Source organism: Lycorma delicatula, chromosome 6, assembly GCF_047948215.1.
Source record: "Lycorma delicatula isolate Av1 chromosome 6, ASM4794821v1, whole genome shotgun sequence".
NCBI lineage: Eukaryota > Metazoa > Arthropoda > Insecta > Hemiptera > Fulgoridae > Lycorma > Lycorma delicatula.
The window spans coordinates 142633860-142659282 of record NC_134460.1 but is presented as its reverse complement, the minus strand read 5'-3'; the positions used below and the strand labels follow the sequence as shown (position 1 = coordinate 142659282).

General features: G+C 31.4%; 1 protein-coding gene across 1 annotated transcript in view; it reads left to right on the top strand.

Annotated features, from left to right (window-relative positions):
* The window catches only part of LOC142327008 (uncharacterized), a 56251-nt gene extending 31941 nt beyond the window's left edge, over positions 1-24310 (top strand). The window contains exon 2 of the mRNA XM_075369757.1: positions 22878-24310. Within this exon, the coding sequence (XP_075225872.1) occupies positions 22878-23713 (836 nt within the window). The 3' untranslated portion in view covers positions 23714-24310. The remainder of the gene's footprint in view (positions 1-22877) is intronic.
* Positions 24311-25423: the final 1113 nt, after the last annotated feature.

Sequence of the window (25423 nt, the reverse complement as noted above, 5' to 3'; positions counted from 1 at the left end):
CACATTGCTCTATAGTTACTGCAGTCGGTGTTAGCACCTCTTTTATGGATAGGGATAATTATGTTTTTTTCCCAGCTATCCGGTATTTTTCCAGTCGACATGCGTCCCTACAAACATAATATACCCATCTCACAACCACATCTTCTCCATATTTGATCATTTCAGGTGCAGTATTTTCTCATCCAGATGACATTTCTTTCTTCATTTGGTGGAAAACATCATCCAACTCCTGCAGCGTAGTACTCCATCCACCTCAAATCATCTCCATACTTATTCTGAATCATTTCCTCATTCTCCATCTCCCGATCTGCAAATATTCCTTCAAAGTGCTCCCGACGTACTCTGAATATCACTCTAACATCCTTCATCAACCGTTGATTTTTATTTTTCGCCTTCCTTATTAAAGTAGTGGGTTAATTTCCTTAAACGTTTAACAGCATCATGAACTTTCTTACATTAACCCTAGCGCTTTCCTCCAAATCATTACCAAACTCCTGCCACATCAGTCTTTTTAAGTTCCTGTTTGCCCTCATTTCATGTCAGCCTATTCCGACCCCGACCCTCCTCAAATCTTCTCTTCATATACCTCTTTCATTTATTGCAGTCTGCTGATTAAAAAGTACAGTGCTGCAGTTAAAGTCTGCTGATGTAAGATCTGGGAATCGTGGAAGCCACAACACTTTGATATCAAACGACGGCCAAAAATTTCTCGTAACATATCCAGCGTTTCATTAGCAGTATGACACGTTACGATATCTTGCTGGAACCAAAATTCTCGTTCGTGTAAATATAACATGGCAATATGTTCGATTAAGTCGCGATAAATCACACCGTCTACAGTTTTGTTAAAAATAAAGGCCCTTTTACGCGACACCGAGAGACCGAACACCAAACACCAATTTTACGTGCGTGTAATGGTCATTCATGAAACGCGTGAGGATTTTCAGCGCTCCATAAACGGCAGTTTTGGTTGTTACTGTAGCATCCAAGTGAAACGGTGGCCCGTAGCTGAAATAAATACGATCCAAAATTCCAATACAGATGTCATCAACAATAGAGCGAAACCGACGATAATACTGTAAACGTTTTCTGTGGTCTACTTTTTTCAGTTCTTGAACGAAACCGATGCGATAAGCATGCAATTGCAATTTTTAGTAGCCATGAAAGTTGTAGATACTGAAAACCCTGCCTGTTAAGATATCTTCTTGAGCGATTTTCTGGGTGAGCAGGTCAAACGTTCTTTCACATCCTCCAGAACTTCTACTGTTAACAGTGATGGTCGTCCTGTGCTTTTCCGATCATGTACACGCCCAGTCTCACAAATTTTATTCATCAAACGCGAAATTGTCGACTTATTAGGAACTGAAGAACTGGGAAATTTTATCTGAAACTCGTCTTTCAGTTTAAGATTAATACGCGCAATAAATCTCAATAATAAACACACGTTCGTCCTTGGAAAACGACGTAGTTAACACAATAGAGACGAATTTAAACTGGTTTAGCACCTTACTCGATAGATATTGTGGCGAGTCCGACACTGTTCCGTATGGGGCGTACGTAACTGGTATTCCCCCTCCTCATAAAAAAAAAAACAACAAAAAACTACTAACCTTGAGTACAGTGTTGCCAACTGACATATAGGGAGAAATAAAATTTACCTATACGTGACTTCTACCTTTTTAATCTTATGGTTGCGTCCTTTTTTTATTTGAGACTTAGACATTATTTCTCTGTCTTTATCGGGGTTTTTTCTCATAAATTTACTAAATTTGAGGCAACAATAGTAAAAGTTTTCTTTCATCTTTTAATATAAGGAAGAAAAGCTTGCTTGAAAGGATTTTTATGATTTCTATGAAACAGTTATATACATCAAAATTACCGTTAAAGAATAAGTCGAAATTATTTTGAATGAGTTTTAAGATTGTTAATAAAAGATTCGGTGTTAATAAGTTGATAATTGTAACAACTACACTGATAATATTTACTTTAGAGGCAGAGGAATCGCAGTGACAAACTTGATCTATTTTACCTAAACACAGAGATTAAAAACATTCCTGAAAATATAGTCGTTTCTAGTATCTGTTTACCTAAACCGATAATATTGTAGTTAAATTGAAATTTTATTTCTATTTAATATCATATTTATTTTTAAAGTTTGTATGTTTAATATTTTTAACACTAATTGTAGTGTAAATTAATATTCTTTACTTAAATTAAAATTTGTTGATTAAAATAAAAAAAAAGTGTAAATAGTGAAGCTGGAGCTATGTACGGTTGCATAGAAAACCATTTTAAAATTTAAAAAAAAATGAATATATATATATGCATAAATTTCTGGTTCAAGAATCGTTATGCAATCAGACAAAGTGTGTTTATGTGAAATGCCAAACTGTTTAGTAAAATGGGTAAGTAAAAAACGTCAGAACAGTTTTTTTTATAATCTTTTTCTAATAAATACAAATGAATTTTAAGGTTATTTCTTAAAAATTAAATTCAAAGCTGAGTTAAAAAAAAATCGGCGGGGACTGTGTCGGAGCCATGGCCTCAAAACTTTAGAACGTAGAAAACGTCAGACGTACTAAGCCATCACAACTCCTTTGTTACCAAATACATGTTCTTATGAACAAGCGCCTTTTAAAATTCACATTTAACTCGTTTTCATCACCTAACTGCTGAGGTAGAGAAATCACCATATCGTTACCTACAGGCACATTTATCACTTGGTCGATGATAGCATGTCCCTCGTGACGAAGTTGCATAAACGGTAGTCGTGACGATACTAGTCTTTCAGTTATCTGATCTAGAGGCGGCAAATCTAACTTCGGCGGATACTCATCCGTTGATCTCATACTGGCAGTATTTTGTCCTTAGACAAATTCGTATAACTAACTGCAAAATCGAAACTTTATGACGTCTTCGTTGGGAAATTCGCGCTTAAGCAACGGTATCACTTTAACGGTCACTGTATTCAAGTTAATTTAGAACGACGAGATCTGTCACACACATTATACGCGTGTCCAAATTCATTATTAAAGAACTTTATGGGATGTGCTTTGTAGCTAACTCTCACATTTCGCTGAAATCAATCGGTCGATACACTTGCAAAATCGGGCGCCCTTCCTCGTCCAAATTGACTAGAGTATTTACTTTATAGTCTCCGCCGAATTTTCGAAGTCCTTTACGTTATCTCCCGTCCTCAAAATATCAACAGTAGTAGATGTACTTGGTTGCGGGTCGATGGTACTCGTTTGCATCGCGCGATGCTCAACTGATAACACTTGTTTTTCAGACATTGTCGATAAACCCTCCCTTTCGCATTGATCATTTTATGCTTTTTGGATTTTCCATGATCTGTCTCACTCTCCCGTAAGCGTTTGCGACACTTTTGAACACATTTAACACCAATATACCGCGACATTTCGTCGAAACAGATAATTTTTTTAAATTTAACGATTATTTAGATCTTTTAACAATGTTATCGCTATTATAGTTCACTACATAGATGGTATTTGATGAGACAATTTCAACGACAACTCACTCAACGTTCTATAATATCGAAATCCAGAGATATATTAATTTTAGTGCGCACCGAGCGGCGCAAAACGAGTCTACTTCCCCCTCCACTCTTCTCGTGCTGGTTGATGCAATAGAATGCTCATGTTGTGCAACTTATAACCTTTGGTCCTTACTTTGTCAAGTGGTATATCGTATAGCCGTAGACATTAGTTGTTTAACAGATATTGCAGTTTGAAATGTTGCATGAAAACGTAATGCTGGATTCTCCGTTTAGGGGGCCTACTGCCGGTCTGAAAGATAAGACGTATTCTACGTGAAAACTATAAGTAAATTAAAAAAATAATGTTACGTTTGATCTCATAAAATTTTAATATTTTATTTGTAAATTATGTGATTTTTGTGTATATTTATTTATTCTATAGTTATTTATTTTCAGTATTCGTAAAAAAAATATTCACAAAATTATTAATAACCAATATTTTAAAAATTCTGATTCATTCATTATTGTGTAGAATAAGTCATAGTGTTTTGAATATTTGTAGGAACATGTATTTACAGTGTAAAGTTCAATTGAAGATTAAACCAATTCTTTCTATTGTCAGAGTTTCCAGTATTTCCATTCATTTCTTAGGACGCGCTTTTGCCAATTTATAAAAAAAGGCGAAATCTTACAAAAAATTATATTTCTAATCTTTGTTCAGTATAAGGAAGCAAAAGAGATCCAAGATTTAACTTATAAAATTTTTAAGTTTGTATTTTAATGATTATTTCTTTTTTTTTAATAGTTCACGTCCTTTATATGAAAGAATGAAGACAAACATTCTATTTATTTTGTTACTGAAAAATATCTGTTACTGACAGAAGTATGCTATCAAATTAATGACGCATCGCCCATCTGTTAACTACGACAATTATGAATTCCGCTTGCTCAAACCTACAAAAATATTCTGAAACAGCCTTAAAAATGTTGTTCGTATTTTTAAAATAAAAAAAAGGAAGGTTCTGACCCGTATGTGGGTTTTTATTTATGTTCAAGTATTATTCTTTATAAAATGGATCATTTATTTAAAGATTTTTCAAGAAAGTTATTTTCCCTAAATTTACCTTTCGGTAGGTAAGTTTAGGGGAAAAAATAAATATTTCCGCACATTAGAGAGCTCTTGCTTATTAGCAGAATCGTTAAGTCGTCTATCTATTTACCTTTTTTTTTTTAATTTACTTTGTTTCGTGTGAGCGGCTTCATTTCGTACCTGCAGCGTTTTTTATCAGCTTACCACTCTTAAAATAAAAATAAAACAACAAAAGAATACAAGAAAAAAAAATTAAACCAGTTTAAAAGACTTCTAAAATGTAAAAAATAAAAAATAAGAATATTTTCAGTTTTTCTTTATTTTATTTGTTTTAATTTCTAAAGTTGATTCTAAATCATGAATTAATTTGTTTTTATGCAGTCTAAAATGTCGAAATTTAAAAAGTACGTTTTTTTAATTTTTTAACAATTTTTAGCACTACAGTCAACATTTAGGGAATAATTTAAAAAAAAAACAAACATTTACCACTTTAAAATCGTTTTCATTATCGACTGGCATTTATAGACCTAGAAAAGACATTCGATAACGTAGACGAATAAAATGTTCAGCATTTTAAAAAAATTAGGATTCAATTACAGAGATAGAAGAGCAATTGCTAACATTTACAGCAATCAAACAGCAACAGTAATAATAATTAAAGAACATAAGAAAGAAGCCGTAATAAAAAAGGATTCCGACAAGGATGCTCCCTATCCTTGTTAGTTTTTAATCTTTACATAGAAATAGCAGTTAATGATGTTAAAGAACAACTTAGATACGTAGTTACAGTACAAGGTGAAAAGATAAAGATGCTACGATTTGCTGACGATATAGTAATTCTAGCCGAGAGTAGAAAACATTTAGAAAAAAAAATTAACGGCATGGATGAAGTCTTACGCAAGAAATACCGTATGAAAATAAGCAAGAACAAAACGAAGGTAATGAAGTGTAGTAGAAATAATGTAGATGAACCACTGAATATAAAAATAGAAAGAGAAAAGATGACGGAGGTAGAAGAATTTTGTTATTTGGGAAGTAGAATTACTAAAGATGGACGAAGCAGGAGCGATATAAAATGCCGAATTGCACAGGCGAAACGAAGCATCGTTCAGAAATATAATATGTTTGCATCAAAAACTAATTTAAACGTCAGGAAAACATTTTTGAAAATATATATTTGGAGCGTAGCTTTATATGGTAGTGAAACTTGGACGATCGAAGTACCTGAGAAGAAAAGATTAGAAGCTTTTGAAATGTGATGCTGTAGGAGAATGTTAAAAATCAGATGGCTGGATGAAGTGACAAATGAAGAGGTGTTGCTGTAAATAGATGAAGAAAGAAGTATTTGGAAAAATATAGTTAAAAAAAAAGACAGACTTATAGGCCACATATTAAGGCATCCTGGAATAGTCGCTTTAATATTGGAGGGACAGGTAGAAGGGAAAAATTGTGCAGACAGACAACGTTTGGAATATGTAAAACAAATTGTTAGGGATGTAGGGTGTAGGGGGTATACCGAAATAAAACGACTGGCACTAGATAGGGAATCTTGGAGAGCTGCACCAAACCAGTCGAATGACAAAACAAAGAAAAAATTATCGATTAAAATATTAGCAGTATTTCTCAAAGAAATTTCATAATGATGAATTTCGAGATTTTAATAATTAAATTATTCAACAAATTTGAAATCTGTTAAAATGAATGGGTAGATATAACACAGGCAATGCAGCAGTTCACCTGATGGCGTCCCTGAAAAAATGTATTTTTTTAAAATTGTTTTATTTCAAGATCCATCAGCATCACTTTTTTGGTGTTCGCGATGTAAAAGCTAATTCTTAGGTATGTGCTTAAAAAGTGGTTATTTTTTTCTGACTAATTTTTCTATAAAAAAAATAAAATAAAATAATAACTGGAATTTTAAATAATTGTGAATCTTACTCCATTATTATTCTGGATAGAAAATCATTATTAACTAAAGAATCTTCATAATAATGAAAATTAAATTCCGAAGATTCTTTGTACGATTTGAAACAGTAGCTTTTATTTATAGTTTTCATTTATTTCATAATCAGTTAGCTCTTCATTATTTAAAAATAAAAAACGTGTAATTGTATTTATCGGTATCGTGAATGTAAATGTAATGTACATGTATATGTCCATGAAAATATACGAGTATAGTTTTGTGCAATTAAAAATTGCAAGAACAAAATTCCAAGAACACATAAATTACTCAAAAAGTCGGAATTGATAATTTTACTATTAAAATGCATTTTCTTTCCTTATTCATAGAAAGCAATAGAAGTATTATTCCTTATTTTAAGATTATTATTATTATCGTCTTCTTTTTTTCATTTCAAACACAGATTACTAGCACAATGCGTTAAGCTTATTATTATAATACTTTAACATTTATTAGAAAGCATTTTAAACTTTACATAAAAATTTTTAATTATCATTTTAATTTATGCAAAAACACGGCTTTATTAACTTTTTTAATTTATGAATATGTTTCCGGGTTAACAGAAAATAGGATATGTGTCAATGTATATATTTTTTTTCTAAACATATTTATTTATATTGATTATTTTTTTCTGTTTCTTGTTTGTATTCCTTATTTGAAATTAATTTTCTTTAAAATTAGTAAATAATATTTTTTTTTGTTTTTATTTAAGAATATTCGTTTTTTTTTTTATACAAAATTTTAACTGATCAAGTTTTACCACTCTTTTATGAAATCTCGGCCTTCAAGGTAATAAAGAGATGTTTGACGAACGTTTAACAAATAAACTCTGTTTTCATCTATATATTTTAGGATTTTACTTTAAGTAATATTCCCATTAACTTGGGAATTCTAATATATAATTGCATATATACAACTTTTTATATAAATTATTTTTAATAATACACATTTTTAATTTGACTTCAAAATTTAAAAAAGTAATTAAATAGATTTTTTTTTACCTTTAAGTAATTTTTTATTGCAGTTTTAATTTTTTTATTTTATTTTAAATTTTCCATTTTAATTTTATTAAAAATATGCTCACAAAAAACTTGATTTTATGAACAAATTTATAAAAAACGGAAAATCTGAAATTTGAAACTTGAATCTATAAAAATTTAAAAATCTGATGTGGACAACACATGACTTCCTTGTACGCATATTAAATTAAATTTTCACATTTTTTTTAAATGAAAGTAATTATTCCATTTTCATTTTTTTTTTTTTTTTTTTTTTTTTTGTTATTGAATTATATTATTCATCGTAATAAAAATTTGTTTTCAATGAGAGGTTAATAATTATTAACAAATCAATATATTTAAATTAAAAGAAAAAAAGTTAAAAAAAGAGATGAAATCTCATTCGAATCGATGTGCCTTTCCCTTATAAAATTCTAATATTTCATTAATTAAATTTTTATTTGACTGTAACTCTGGAACCAATGAAAATAAGTAACACTTATGATATATCGCTGAAAAACTCTTAAAGAGGGTTTATTACTGCAGTTAAGAAAAAGTCCAAAATCAATTTGTTTTTTGATTTTAGACTTTTTTGGACACTTTTGGTTCAGTCGATTGCAATCAAAAGGGAAGGCGCACAACTAGATGTTACAAAAGTCCTAAATCAAAAATTGCGACATTTTACGCCTAATAGTTTTTGAGTTATGCGAGATACATACATACATACACATATACCTTCATACAAACGTCACTTTACTTCGTATAAGGAAGTAAAAAAGAAATTTAGAGAAAGACACACAAACTATTACTACATGTGAACTGAAACCATCTGAAATGCGTAAATTTTACTGTTTTTTACCCAGTTACTTTCTTGAATTTTTATATGAAAATACTTTAAATGCCAAAGTAATTTCAGGTTGTATAACATTTCAGGCTGTAAAAATCCATTAATAAGTACTAATCATGATTAATAAATAACCAGTAATTTTAGTGACTATTAATAATGTAATTTTTCACTTAAATATTTTTCACTTTCGCTATTTAAAAAAAAAAATTATTATGTGTCATCAGACACTCTTCTTTTATAAAATTAAAAAAAAAAACATTATTATCGATATTGCTGCATTTAGACGTGAATAGTGGTTGAACTTAAATTAAAAGACGGATGGGTCGAATTTGGGATTAGAATGACAGTAAATAGAAATCAGCAGTATTTTTCTCATTAAGATTTATTTTATTATTTTCTATTTTAATTTTTAATAATAATTTTAGCACAGTATATAAGTATACGCGCGCGCGCGCACTCACACACACACACAAACACACCCGCGCACGCGCGAAAAACAACTAATTTAAGGAACCATGTTTTACGTAAAAAAGGGACACTATGGTTTACATTTAAAAAAAGAAGAATTTATTTTTAAAAAAACACAATAAAAAAAATTTTAGCACGATATATAACCCGCATCAAAGATTGTTTTCATCTATTTTTAATAAATCTATCTATATATTTTTAATTTGTAGAGTTTTTTAATAAATAAGAGGCTAATAAATCAGATGGAAATGTAAACAAAGGAAAACCAATCAGATCAATGCAAGATGGCCGCTGTCAAACACAACGACCAATCACAAAGAGCCCGTATGGCCGTTGCCAATGTAAACAAAATCACATCTGATTAAGTAACAAATTTCTTTGAATTATATTTAACAGCTAAAAATCTGTATTTTATTAAAAAAAAAAAAAAAACACCAAAACAAAAAGAAAAGCCACCAAGAAGGATGACTTACAGTAAATAAATTAAAACACCCAACTTTGTTATAGCCCAGATAGACAAACAAAGTCGAAATAACCAAATACACAGAAAATAATACCCCTACATATCCTTTGTTAGGTTATTTTTTTACATATATATGACCAAACAATGGTTTTTTGGTCATTTAGCGTTCTTTGCTATGTAAAAGCAAAGAACAAAATTCACAAATAGTAACACTGCAACCACACAACTAAGTATTCGTTTTTTTTTGTTTTTTTCTAGCCTCCGAAACCACCGTTATGCATTGCTTCAGATGATGATATGAATGATTTATAGCATATGAAAATGCCATGTTTGACCGGGATTCGAACTCGGAACCACCGGATTAAAGTCCGAGACGTTACCACTCGCGCCACGGAGGCCGGCAAACATATTCGTTAGGAGCCGAATAAAAACACGACTTACCAATATGGCGTTGTGTGTCAAACCAATTTTATACGGACTATAATTACTTTTAATACGCGAAACCCTTTGCAATGATTGAGCATTAACTTAAAGCTCTTCAAAAATTATTCCTTTTGAACTAAGCCACATTTTGATATCATTGTTTTTCTATAACACGGCTGGAATTCTTTTCGTTTAATGATAAGAAGCGCGTTGTCGAAGACAATAACCTAATTCTCTTCGAAAGGACATAATACACCGCTAAACTATTTCTAAATAATTCAAATACGTGTAATTTTTTTACGAATCGCGTTTTTATCAAAATCTCACCTTTTTCTCAATTGACCTGCGGGGTTTTGTTTTCTTTGGAGACCGTAATTCATTAGTAGATTCATACTCGAGAATCACGTTGTACACTGAAGCAGCACAACTTCTACTTACGTTAGCAGTTTATTAACATCTGATATCAACGCCGTTAGATTATTCTGTAATTTGTAAGCATTACTCTGCTTTTGTAAGCATTTAAAATGATGTGTTTTTTCGCACGACTTAAGGGCTTTTTTTCGCAGCCCACAAATCTTTATATATAAAAATGTTAAGTTCGTTTGTGTACGCTTCAAAAACTCAAAATGTTCTGCACCGATTGAGCTCAAACTTTAGCACGATATATAACCCACATCGAAGATTCTTTTTATGTATTTTTCGCATCAGTCACATACCCGCGACCGCGAGAAAGTTTTTTTAATGGTCAGCTGTGTACCAGTTAACGACATCCGCAGTCACATGTGAAACAATACCTGTTCCCAATTACATTGTTTATTAACCAAAAAAAAAAAACGTATCCACTTGCATCTGATTCAGATTATTATACAATCTGAATTAAATATTCACTTTAATCGAGGTACTTTTGTGTGATTGTGTCGTGATTGAGCTGCGTCTTTCACCAAGCTCTGAATTTATTAGAAAACGACCAACAGTGGGATAAATGTATTAATGATGCGTGCAACACTGTACATCCAAGCCAAATTCGCGCATTATTCGCAATTATATTGACCGCTTGCTTCCCTTCATCTCCCACAGAGTTATGGGAAAGATATCGATCGCATATGGCTGAGGATATTTTGCATAGAGTACGCCTAGAAAATACCAATATGACCATGGAATTTACAGAAGGCATTTACAACGAAGCATTGGTAAATATTGAAAAAAAGTGCTTAGCTATTGCAAATAAAGTCCTTAGTCAATTGGAAATGCCAGCACCCACCCGAGCTGCGATTGCTTCATTTGATGTGGATTTACGCCGTGAACAGAGTTACAACATTGGTGATCTTCAGTCATATGTCCAATCAAACATTCCCAAATTAACGCGTGAACAGAAAGGCATTTATGATCGCATAATGCAAATGATAAATGACGGAGTTGGGGGGACCTTCTTCTTGGATGCACCAGGAGGAACTGGGAAAACATTCCTCATTAGATTGATTCTAGCAACGGTTCGAACAAAAAATGACAATTACCCTGTTGCGGAATATTAATCAGAAGTTAAGAAATTGATGAATAACGTAGTGGAAGCAACGATTTTAACAGGGCCTTTCAAAGGTGAAGATGTCCTCATTCCTCGAATACCCATAATCCCGACCGATACACCATTTCAATTTAAAAGATTGCAATTCCCAATTCGATTGGCATTTGCAAACACAATCAACAAAGCTCAAGGTCAATCTTTAGAATTGTATGGTTTAGATTTAGATGCGGATTGCTTCTCACAAGGGCAACTGTATGTTGCGTGTTCCCGAGTCGGCAAACCTTTATATCTACGCAGACAGTGGAAAAACAAAAAAAATATTGTATATCCACAAGTATTGCAAAATTAAACTTCTATGAAACGTATGCTTTGTTTTGTTTCTCATTTCTCATCTATGCAACCACAATGTGCCACAGCGAAGCGTGGCGGGTAGAGCTATTATATATATATATATATATATATATATATATATATATATATATATATATATATACAGATTGCCTCCATCTCAAATTGCCCGCGTCCTGATTACAGGTTTGGACACCATAAAAATTCATCGTAACAAACATTTTGTTTTAAGAATCACGTCAATTATTCGTAGAAAAATTTCCGAATGCCTGTATCCCAGCGAAGAGTATCATACACGATTCAGTTAAAAAGTGGCGTACAACAGGTTCGGCTTAAAATACAAAACGAAATAGGCAACCTTCCGTTAGGACTCCACAGGCCATTGCCGATATTGAAAGGATAATTACTGCCCGTACAAAAAAATCATTACGCAACTAATCTCAACAATCTGGTGATAAATATACACCTTGTAAAATTCTTCTTGAATTAAAATTGACCGTACGTTACATCATACCGCGTTACATTTTACCATGTCGCATTACAACTAAGCAACAATTGAAGGAAACAGACAAACCGAAACGACTCGAATATTGTAACTGCTTCTCGAAAACATTGTTGATGGACAGATAGACCCGATGTCGTATTTCATGTCAGACGAGGCACGGTTTCATTTTCCAGCCATGATAATTCGCAGAACACCAGCTATTGGATGGTGAGGAATCATCACGAGATATTCGAGCGTCCACTTCACGATGAAAAAATTGTTATTTGGTTTGCCGTTTCCGGTAATCGTATAGTGGGACCAATATTTTTTGACCGGACTGTCATACGCAAGTTTACTTCACAATTTTCGAAGAATTACGTGTGCAATTAACTGATAATGAAAAAGAATACAGCTTCTTGCAACAAGACGGAGCAATGTGTCACATATCACACGTTTCACTGAATCACATTCATACAGCTTTGACATGTGAACGAGTTGTCAGCAGAGTACGATGGCCTCCACGTTCCCCAGAGTTGTCTACTTGCGATTTTTTCCTTTGAGGCTACTTAAAGGAGAGATCTTATACATCCAATCCCCATAATATTGATGAACTGTAGGAGAACATTCTACGAGAAATCAACGCAACTAACAAGAACGTTTTGCGTCAGACGACTCTCAATATGATCAGTCGAGCACAAAAGTGCATCGATGCCCAGGATGGTCTTTTTGAACATATTTTATAACTCTAAAGTAAATAAATGCAACATTTAAATTACTTTTTTGTTTTTCTTATTTAACTTATCCGTATCATTCATAAAAATTCATTCCGACTTAACCTACCGATTCTGCAGCGGTTACGTTATGGGTTCGGATTTATGTCTCTCACTCTGTACCTATGTAAGGGGCGTGCATAACTTTGTATAAGGATTAAGATGGATACTCTAAGTTGAAAATGTTGATGAAAAACTGTTTTTAAGCTAATTTATACTTTCTACAAATTAGTGTTTTCTAAAACGATAATTTGTAATCTTTCATCAACTTTTTTTTTAATTTTACGAATACAGATAGAAATACTCGATACAGATAGAATTTTACTCGTTCTGTATTGATTAATAAACTTTATTTATTTAATTATTACTTATTAATATTATTTTTATTCCTCATTTTAATTTTGTTTTTCTTTTTTCAATATTGCATTTGCTTTTTCTTCACGAATATTAACTCCTCAACAACTGATGATTGTTTAATATTTGAAATAACCATCTATTTTTACATAAAATAATATTTTATAAACGTTGTTTCTAATTTCATCTACCATTTAGCATAGCCATCGTTTGTTTTTAAAAGTTACTTTCTACGATATAATAATAAATATTATTATTTATTATTATTATTATCCTACACTTTCACAGCTTTTACTTTTGCCGGTGACATTCCTTAAACTCGGAGTAATTTATACCAACGAGATTAGGCTTGCTATTGTTACCTTAATTATATGAAACATTTCATTTTGAACAAAGGAACACCTCACTAAATACAGCTTTAAACATCTGTATTAGGTAGAAATGTTGTGATATGTAGGTGCTGTCATTCAAAAAGGGAGAAAAAACACTGAATTTTGTTTTTTTAATTATGATATTTTTTGATATCTTTTATTTTGATATCTTTTTTTTATAAACGCCATTAAAATATCTATTACTGTTACAAAAATACATTTTTATTAAAGGTCTTAATATAGAAATTTAGTCAACTTAGGTTGAGAGAAATATTTTTATCTTCATACAATAAAATGTATATCATTACGAAATAAATAAATTAAATACAAATAATTTTTGTTTAAAAACTTTTACATTCACGTCTAGATAGCGCTATAGCAGAGCTATACATCTAGAAGGGAAAGTATTGTAATCGGTCGAGTTTGGGCATATGCGGTTTTCACTGGATTTTGATATTTGACACCTAAGGAACCCAAAAAAACCAAAAACCGGATGGAAATGTTCAGATGCATGTATATTTGATGTTGACCTTTAATTATCTTATATCTTCAGAACTAGTAGACCGATTTTGATCAAACTTGGTCAGATTAGTTCTATAACTAGTGCATTGATGACATTAAATTTTCAACTTAAAAGGTCAAGGGGGTGAGGCTGTAGAGCAAGGTCACCCTCAGTATCTCGAGATTTCGCCTAATTAAGATCATATTTCTCTTAGGAACATGTTAACAATTTTAAAAAATAACAATATTTGCAAAAAAAAAAATATTTTTCAAAATAATACACCAACCCAAAAAAATGCTGTTATAGTCATCTGCAATGTTGTGACGTCACAGCTGAGCGGTAGAATTAAATACATTAATAATATTTAAAATGTAAAAAATTAACTCGGTCTGGCTGGGTTTCGAACTCGATCGCTTTGGTACCTGGTGCGTTAAGCCTCGCTGTTACAACAGCCTGCCGACTGTGAAAGCGAAATTTGTTCTATATAAGATGTGAAATTACACTAGTTTATTTAGTGACGACCGTTGCCGCTAATACCGCCACACCCGCGCGAATTAAATACGATATGTGCGGGCTCTTTAGTTAGAATAATTGAATTCAATAAATGAAAAAATATTATATTTCAATAAAATGATAAATATTTTTAATTAAGTTGTGTGTGTAAGCCGTGCATCAGAAACAACCCACAGTTGTAAGACTTTCCCGAACGCTGATTTAGTCACGTGACGGGAAAGTCCTACAACGTTCCCTTCTGCAGTAAAAGTTGAACAGAATGGAAATTGTTTTTTTTCCAAAAAAAGTTGTAAAATAACAACTAATATTCAAATACTGGAAAAATGTTTCATCATTTGAACACAAGTATAGAATTTTAGCCCTGATTCTTAGTTAAATTCCCTTGTTGATTAAACACTGTTTTATTATTATTATTATTATTGTTATTACTATTGCATTAATATTATGTTGTAAATAATTCGTTTCTATTCTTATAGTAATATGAATCTCTTGTTGGTAATGACTTTCAATTGTTGTATACAACTTGGTTATTTTATATTTTTATTAATTTATATTTTGTTCTTTGTGTTATTACTCTAACTTGATTTGAATTACTTGAGTGTTCTTAATTTCAGTCTCATTAATGTGTTAATAACGTATTATTATTATTAATATCATTTTTAAATTCTATTAAAGATAAAGAATTATAGAATTACCGACAGATGGAAAGCGAAGCTGTTTTTAACCACATGTTTATAAAAACGTATTTGTTTATTTTAATACCGTTCATTTAACGCTCTGAAAATGAAAAAAAAACATAAATTTTAATGTAAAATTCTGTTTAATTAATTAAAAATACCGAACAATATGGATAATGGTTACAAATAAACAGTAGGCTTGAAAATTCTTTCATTAGACTTTTGTACACAATGCTACTATTTTTTATTATGTTTTTAAATAAATGAAAAAATGAAAGATAAAAATTTTGATATTGTATGTTTGAAATAAGCTATAACAATATAATATAACAGCCAGCTTTTATTATCCCAGAATGGGCCCCCGGTTTCATCCAGTATTGTTCAGACGCATACGATACAGGTAGTAAGTAAGCTATAGGTCTACACGAGACCACCGTGATATGAGGTCAGACTCGGTGAAAATAATCGAAACAAACACCTGGCTAAACAACGCATACACGCACGCGTGTTTACATACCTACACCAGTCCCTTATTTTATTCACATGGACACACTTATATATTTGATAAATTATATGGGTGTGTGTTTTATACAGTCGATAAAAATTATCCGCGTATATAAAATAAGTTCAATGAATCACGGTGCGAAATAAATATCTTTTAGACACATATATTTTAGGAAAGCGGCAGCGTTCCGCCTAACCAGGTTTTTACATAAACTGCAGGTGTGCGTTTGTGTGATTAAAATAAAAGGAGCACTGAAAAAAAGTTGTTGAACTTTCCCAACCGTTCTTTAGGGTAAGGAATGGGGTTTCAAAAAACGTTTTTTAATGTCTTCTATTTTTTAAGATTTCCCGAAATAAAGTTTTCTATAATACCCGTCCCCTTTTGTTTCTTGTTTTTGTATCCTGATTGAAGAAATATTCATATTTCTTTGAATTTGAAATGTTAAAATATTTGAAATATATTTGACATATATATATGAAATTAATAAAAAGATAATTCTTTCATAAAAAGATTATTCTCACTTTTCGTCCATATTTTTTTTCTTTTACTGTAAACACTTAGTTTAAACGATATTTAACTGTTAATCTACATAATCTATATTATAAAAATTTAAACAAAGTTTTAAAAATCAAATTACAGTTTAAAATGGTTTTTTTTCGAAAAAATATCTTTCTCAATTATTTTGAGTAAAATTTTCATTAAATCACTTCTCTTCGAGGTATAATTTGGGTATATAGTTTAATATTATATGATCTCATACACAAAAATAATAACACTGATTTTTAGGAATATATATTTAATGATTTAGAAGTTGTTAAGCCTCAAAGTGGTAAAAAAATCTATGCATAAACATATCTATCCCTGTTTATCCTATTTTTCCATAAGAGATTTGTAAGCTGTTTTTATAATTTTGTGAGAAGATGAATTAAAAACGTTAAGATATGAAAAAAATGGAAGAGTAAGTTTTTACCAACAGACATATTTCTCCTTCCTTTGTTATAAATGACGGAAAACATGATTTCCTGTTACGATTTAAATAATACCTTGCATTGGTTTATTAACATGACAAGTTAATTTAATAAATACAGAAAGTTAAAAAAATGACGACGCAACCTTATGGGAAAATGAGTAAGTTACAATAGTTGTTGAAAGTGGGGCCCCCATTATGCGATTCACATAAATGTATACGACGTTGTATGCTCATAAACACATATTGTAACGTTTGTTGAGGAATTGCAGCGACAAATTGTTCGATTCCGTTCTGCAATTCGGGAATGGTGTGAGGATGAGTTTTGTAAGCAGAATCCTTAAGGTATCCCCCAGAAGAAAAAGTCAGGAGGGTATAAATCAGGAGACCAAGGGCCAGAACCCCTTCGAAATCACTTGTCCATGAAAACTCTGATCCAAGAAAGTCGTAGTGTTGTTGGCTGCATGAACCGTAGCATTGTCCTGATGAATCCACGTGTACTCTAGCCGGTCTGCAGGTATAATGTTTACAAATTTCTACACCATCTGTATGCATGGTTCACTGTTGACTGTGCAATGAAGATTCGACTACGTGAAATTGCAACACCCACTTTTTGTCTTTGCAGAGGAGTATCTTGCAGCTGATGTTTATTTTTCGTATTCCAAATGCGTTAATTCTGTGAAATTCAGGTATCCATCAAAGTCGAACCGTGCCTCTTCAGACCAAAACTAATCATCGAGTTCTTCCCCATTTGGGATTACAGATAACATAAGCCACGGACAGAAATTTAACATTTTCCAGTGTCTGCAAGTAACAAAACGAATTCTATACGGATGCATCTTTAAACACTTGCGCATGCCGTGTGGGTACTACTAACAGAGAGACCAGACTGGCTCGATAGGCGTCGCACAGACTTCTTGGAACTAACAGAATATGCAGCTTGCATGTCGATCAACTTTTCTGTTAATATTTTCGGTTGACTACTTTTGGCTGCATCTGCCACATTCCCTGTCTCTTGAAATTTGTCGTACAGCCGCTTGATAGAGGACTTGTTTGGTGCATCCACACCATACTTTTCTTTGAAGGCATTCTGGGTCTGGGCTATATAAGTGGTACATCTAATGTATTGGGAAAAAATGAATATTCTCTGTGGCATTGTGTAACCCATTTTTCCTCAGTTAAACCAGCAACAAAATAAGGAAACATTCTTCGATAAGGTTGCATCACTTTATGAACACTCTGCGGAATAAATGCGTATTGATATTAGAATTATCGATAAAATTCTGGATTTACAGCTTTTTATCTTCTGAAGAAAAAGAATAAAAATAAAATGTTATGTTCATTCAAATTAATCTTATATTCTAAACTAGTGAACAAATATTTAAATAGCCTTCTATAATTCAAACGTTTACAATATTTTTTTTTTTAAATACTGATTAATATTTCAAGACTGATTTTTTTTGTTTCAAATTCGATTCTCAGTTTTGGCTTTAACTTTTATCATCTATTACTTAGTTTATTACTTATTAGTTTGGTAAAAGTTTCGTATAAGCTGATAGTTTCCCCCTCTCAAAAAAAAAAAAAAAATAGATATATATTTCAGTTATTGATATTGAAAGCAAGGTCTGCTACTTTTCAACTTTGGAAAGAGTGTACTCGGGGATTCGGTTTCTTAGCAACTTCGATATAAAAGCTTTCCCAAAAGCATATTTTTCAATCATTTTTTCCCTTTCCATAAAAAAATCTTAAAATAAAAAACCACATAAATAGTAAAAAATAACTTACATTTTAAATAATTTTTTTTTGGTTTTAGACTTTTTTAGATAACTCTTCCTCAGTTGAAGACAAATAAGTAAAATACAAAGAAAATTTTAGGTGGCTTTCCTTTGATCCGAAATATGTATTCTCGAGTAATATATATTGTCTAACCGTAGAAACATCTTGGAATTACCTAACGACAAATTTCGAGCTTTTGGAACTTTCTATATGCTAAGAATTTAATTGATCGAATCTATGCTTTTTAACTCAACTTATCGACTAGTTTATAAAGTACAATATCACGTAACATTACAACCATATTTCAAAAATTTAATTTGTATTCAAGTCACCTCTTTAATTTTTTAATATTTTATGGATTTCTCCTTTTCTATATAAATTTGATTTTTTTTATTAATACATATTTTTTACCCCTGATTTGAACATTTCCATTTCGATGTCAGTAGCTATTGAAAATAGTACTTAGATATTTTTATCGAAACCTAACCTCCCGATGCTCTCAGTATTATTAATAATTTTATTATTTCCTATTAACTACTTTTTAACTTTTATTTCTAAAAAAATCTGATATAAACTCTGAATCCACGTTTAACACAGCAAACAAATTATGCATATTCTCTACGTACTTTTAAATTTTATAGCTGCATACGAAGTAAAATTGAATGATGTCATATTAATTTTAGGTCTACCTATATCATATTATATATATATATATATATATATAAAACATACGTTTTAACGTGTGTTTTTTTCATTAGATGTCAGAAACAACATGTTTACACTTATTTATTAATAAGCCTGGTCATTTACCTAGGATCTAGACGCAAAAGAATTTTTGTGTATACAGTAACTTTTTTCAGAATTCAGAGGAATAAGGTGTGCCTTAGATGTTCAGGTTAGATTCATTCATCAAAACTGTTTTAAAACCGCTACTACATACACGAGCACACATACACATGAACACAATATTCATTTGTACTATTACAAATGTATTCGACACAGTTATATCTGCTCCGCCAAGCCTTTGTTTTCTTTTGTTTATTACACTATTATATTTGAATGTATATATTCGTTGCAACATAAATAATATATATTTACTTAAAACTTATTTGCCAACAAAAACATTACAATTTATTTCCTATATTTTTAGTTTGCTTACTTTTCGTAATCAATGTTACATGGTGAAAATTACTTAAATTTACGCTAGCGTTTAAAAAAAATTAATCAAATTTGTTTGATTCATAAGTATTGATTCTTAATGACATTATTTACAAACAAATATTAAATTTTACTAAAATATTGTTACGTATATATTTTTTACTTCCTTGTACGAAGTAAAGGAAATATTGTAATCCCGAAAAATTCGGTTTTCAGATTTCAACGGAAATATCCAATTTGACCATCCCTGAATCCATTTTGATTAGTTTCAGCGTAATGTCTGTACGTACGTATCTCGAATAATTCAAAAACGATCAGCCGTAGGATGTTGAAATTTTGGATTTAGGCCTGTTGTAACATTTAGTTTTGACCTTCCCTTTTGATTACAACCAACTGAACCAAAAGTGTCCAAAAAAGCCCAAAATTAAAAAAAAAAAAATTGGATTTTGGAATTTTTCCCTCTCAATGAGGTAAGCCCTCATTGAGAAATTTTCAACGATATACAATAAGTGGTACTTATGTTTATTGGTTCCAGAGTTATAGCCAAATAAAATTTTAATTAATGAAATATTTGGATTTTACAAAGGGAAGGCCCATCGGTTCGAATCCCACTTCATATACATTTTTTTCACCTTAATTTAAATACATTGATTCATTAATAGTTATTAACCTGTGATTGTAAAAAAGTTTTACAATAAATAATAATTCAATAATAACAATAAAAAAAACATTAAAAAATCAGAAGTTATTTAATAGTAAAATAAAATTTTATAAACATTTCAATTTAAATCAAAAATTTCTAAAGAGGTCAATAATTATTAATAAATTAATATATTCAAATTAAAAAAAAAAGTTAAAAAAGTTTAATATATGTATATGAAGTCAAATTCGAAAATTAATTTTTTTCTTTATTTAGCTCTCTTTTATGTTAAAAATATATAAATTATGAAAAACGAAAAACAAGTTAACGAAAATCTGATGCGAGTGTCCATCAAACAATCTGTAGTTTATAGGCTGTACTATTTTAATTTATGATTACACAGTAGAGACGGAAATGGCACAATGCGTGCTTAGAAATATATATTGGTGTTAATTATTTTAATTCATTACACCACCGTACCACACAAAGTAGCTATTAAACAAACTAAGAGTGGCAATCCAACTAACTACTTGCATATACAAACAGCAGCTGTTACAGATAATTAGTAAAACAGATCCGCTTTTAATATGAGATATATATAAATATATACACATACTGCTCTCTACGCTATTCAGTGTAGGGATGCATTTTAAAATACTTGCAATATTTGTCTTGATTTATGACATTATAAAACTTTTAACTGGGAAATTCTGGCGGTGAATATTAACCAAATTTCTTAATTTTTCGAAGTATAATAACTTATTACCGGTAACGAAGAAAAATATTAGCAAATATTGGTGATTTTAGGCGTTGTTTAGTAAATTAGAGCACTCAACAGTGATGGCTGAGGCAGGCTAGCATTATTGTAAATAAGCTGACTCTGTAAAAAGATGTTTGGTTTGTGACTTACGGGAGTTTACAACAGCGACGTCCGACACGGAAAGTTTTTATTTCGAAGTGCTTGTTAAAAGAACCGTTCTGGCCATCAAGCGGCCAAAATGGAAAGCTTGACAGGAAAGTCAGCTATAATGAAGCGAGTGAACTGCTCTGCCTTAAGGATCTTATTTCTCGGATTTAACCTGAAGTCTTTTCGTTTTGGCAGAAACGGAACCCAATTGTGTTACAGAGTACATTTTCTCCTTACATACTTCAGGGCGTGGACATATTCCTTGCTGCCAGATCAGTATTATCAACTAGTATTTATATTATATTAAAACATATGGTAATTGTAAATGGGAGGTTATCAATAAGTGGCAGGTAAGACTGTGTTTCCTTGTAGTCATGGAGTTTTTGTAAATATAAAGCATCGTGGTGGTTCTACAGTGTCGGTGCTGTTTACATCATTTTCCTGCAGTTTCTTTCAGTTCATTTTTTGAAAGCCATTTTGTTGTTGGGAATGATAATTATCTATTAGTACTGGGCTTTATAGATTCTTAGCTTCTAGATATTGTTACAATCTTTGTTTAGAGCGACTTGTACGGGGTTCATTAAAAACATGTAACCGTATAATGTGATCCTGAGAGTCGCCGTGTTCATATTATACAGTTCACGTGTTTCCTAAATTTTTGCTGTTTATCAAGAAATACTCCCGATCTAATGAAAGGAAACGCGACCTAATGAAGGGATTTATATATCCAACTACGATCGAACCCAATGTCTAGTGGTAAACACCATGGCTAAAGATTTTTCCTCGTTGACACTGATTCGCCATCCTTCCAGCCACGTCTCCAGCACATTAAACTGTTTCTGGAATCTTGTTGTTGCAATATCAATGTTGGAAGTCGGAGGCTGTGTCATTCGCATATACAGAACTCACTTCTTGCTAACATAGTACAACGTTTCTGATATTTGAAGTACCGCAAGGGTCGGGTTCCCTTGCAGGACTCCGTAAGGATCTCGTATAATTTCGAGCCTCCTATTGCCACAACGAATTGCCAAGAGATGCAATCGTAGCAGTTAAACATACAACTGGCTAGCACACTCTTTTTATAGCTGCAGACTGCAGTGATTCGTTATTAGTAGTGTCGGCGCACGGTACTGATCAGAACAACAATCGTTCTGATTAGTTAACATGGCTCGATCGTTGTACACAATCGATCAAAGTAACGAAACTCCTATTTAACTGTTTCGTACTAACTGGATACTAATAATGGTGACATCAACCTTATCTTCCATTGATATAACTAAGCGTTTATTTCAAAAGGATTTCATTAATCAAGTCACGAAAACACTTCTCAGTACTTCTTATTTTTTTAATGGATGTTAGGTTAGATTGGTTAATCACAGTTCGAAAAGATTTGTATTTTATCTTATTTACGACCTGGATAGTTTTAAATTTTGGAAAATTAGTAGTCGACACTAGTCTTTATGAATACAATAAGCTGTGTTTGTGAATTTTTTGTTCTCCTTTCAAAGATTAATTCAACAGCCAATTTAATAATGCTTTCCATTAAAATAAATAAATTTAAATAAACTTCACTTTTGCATTATTTCATTCGTATTCGCTTTCCTTTACTTATCTGAAAAATCTATTTTTTTGTTTCAGGAACCGGGCAGATTAAAACTGCAAGAGGTCTATTCTCACCTCGGATGCAATACGATGAATGGACACCGCTTGGTAGAGGAGATCCTTTGAAAAATGATCCTACATTCGATTACGTGCCTCCCGTTTTAGAAAGAGTTCATTACTGGGTACCTCCTGATGCGAGAACTCCGGATCCTCCAAGATCATCTTCGACAACGACAACAGTGTTACCGGCATCTCGACCGCAAGTATCAGTAATCCAAGATCGTATCCAAGATTTAGGTGTAACAAGGATACGTCAACAATATATTCCTGTTTACTATCAATATAGGCCAAATCATCACCATCAACCGTATACTATTCTTGTACCTCCACCTCCCGGTAAACCGCACCAATATACACCAGCACCTTCTATAGCTGTAGCACCGACAACAACGACGATCTCAACCAATGATTTTTGGGAAACACAGTTACCTACTGTGGCACCGGCAACTAAATCACAATACAATCGACAGCCTTCACTTAATGTTACACCTGCACCGTCAGTCCTTCATTTCTTACTGCACAGTGAACTAGCGTCGACTCTCCCTCCTTCTACTAAAATAAAGCCGTCAACTATTACTACGACTGTGACAACAACCGCAAGTAATCCATCACTAACTACCGATCCTTTATTTTCACATTATAAACAACCGATTGAACCGTTAAGAGGGCCTATGTATTTAATTATTCAAGGTCATTCAAAAGTTAAAACTTATGGACCCGCAAAATTAGATAAAATTTCCGGTATACCTGTACAAGAAACTAATGAAGTATCTGAAAATGAAGATTTTCAAAAACATCAAAATTCAAGATAACTATATTTTACAATAATAGTTTGTAAAAGATAGTATTTATTCACTATATGTAATTGGTTTATTACAAATAGATTAATAAATTAGTAAATAGGTTTTTAATACGATGCTGTGCTTTCAAGATATAGATAAAAAATCGATTTAGGCGTTTGTATTATAAATCCATGCATTAAAATCTGTATATTTTTGAAATTCGATCTCCAGTTCTTGAACTGCTTAGTTGTATTATTTTGCTGTAGAAAATAGTATCTATCAATTCAAGAATTTATATATTGATGGACTTTTCAAGTTAGCCTCTCAACACAAATTAATCCATGATTTTTTGTGTTTTTCTGAATTTTATTTGGAAGATTTGTAAAATGTGGATTAAGAGCATAATTAATCAAATATCACTGCCATTTCCAATTTTCCATTATAAACTTAATTCCGTTCTACATGAGTTAACGCTTTATTTAAATCTGATATACGTATAGAATTCCAACAATAACATGTAACCAACTAGTGTAGCTAGTTATTTTCTTTGTTGTTTGGTACCCTCTACCCAAGGGCTCCACTATTAGTAGTAGTATCGTGAATTTAAAAAAAAAATGGTGAATATGTTTTCGACGGATCAGTTTTATCTATTAAGTTTATTTTCAGGTTCGTAATTTGTTTATTATTACTATTTTTCGTTATAAATGAAATAATGACAAACTTAACATTTTATAAAGTACTATAGAAAGGCTTGCGTAGAATGCAGCTTCAGATAGTATTCAATATCTTCCTAATTATTATTATCCTAATTGATATTTTAACAATTTAATTTGTTATTTGTCCTAATTGTTATTATATTATTAAATATTTATCAATTTTGCCATGATATCTGTATTTTTTTTGTATTTTTTGATAATCTCATTGAGTACTCAATAATAAGTTATTTTCTTCTTATCGACTGGAGTTCTTAACAAACAATCAGAAGCCTCGTAAAGAATCTCCGGTAGTTAGTTACCAAAAAAGAATTGCCTCCGATTTAAATAGAAATAAATTTGTGCTTTACAATATTGTACTTGTTAAATATTGTTTTCTAATGCTGAACGATATTAGTTTTTTCATCGATACTCCACATCGTTTATTCAACGATAAATGATTGTAGTAGCAATACTTCGAATTTCCAGTAAAAAAATTATTATCGATTTTCATAGCCCTGATAACAACACTTACCTGTATTTAATTTAAAAAAATTTTTTTTTTTAAATTCCAAGGAACTAGTCTAGTGGTAAACTCGACACGCAAATCAATAGTTTGAACAGATGATTTTCGAAGTCGAAGATTCTGAGGTTAAAATCCTAATAAAAGTTACTTGCTTTTAGACGGATTTGATTACTAGACAGTGGATACCGGTGTATTTAGATGGTTGGGGTTCAATTAACCACAGGAATAGTCGGCCTGAGTATGTAGAAGACCACATCTCATTTATATTTCACATATTCATACTATCTTAATTTCAATGGACCATGGGGAAGGAGTTGCTTATTGTTCACTAGTTGAACAAATTGCCACGTAGACATTAGGAATAATAATTTTAAAATGTCTTAATTGATTGTTATAAACAATAATTAAATATAAAAATACAGTACTCTTTGTTAGTAATGTTTAAAATACATAATAATTGTATTTATAAGTATTACTTAATACATATTTGTAAGTATTGTTTTTACATTTGTACCATTATTT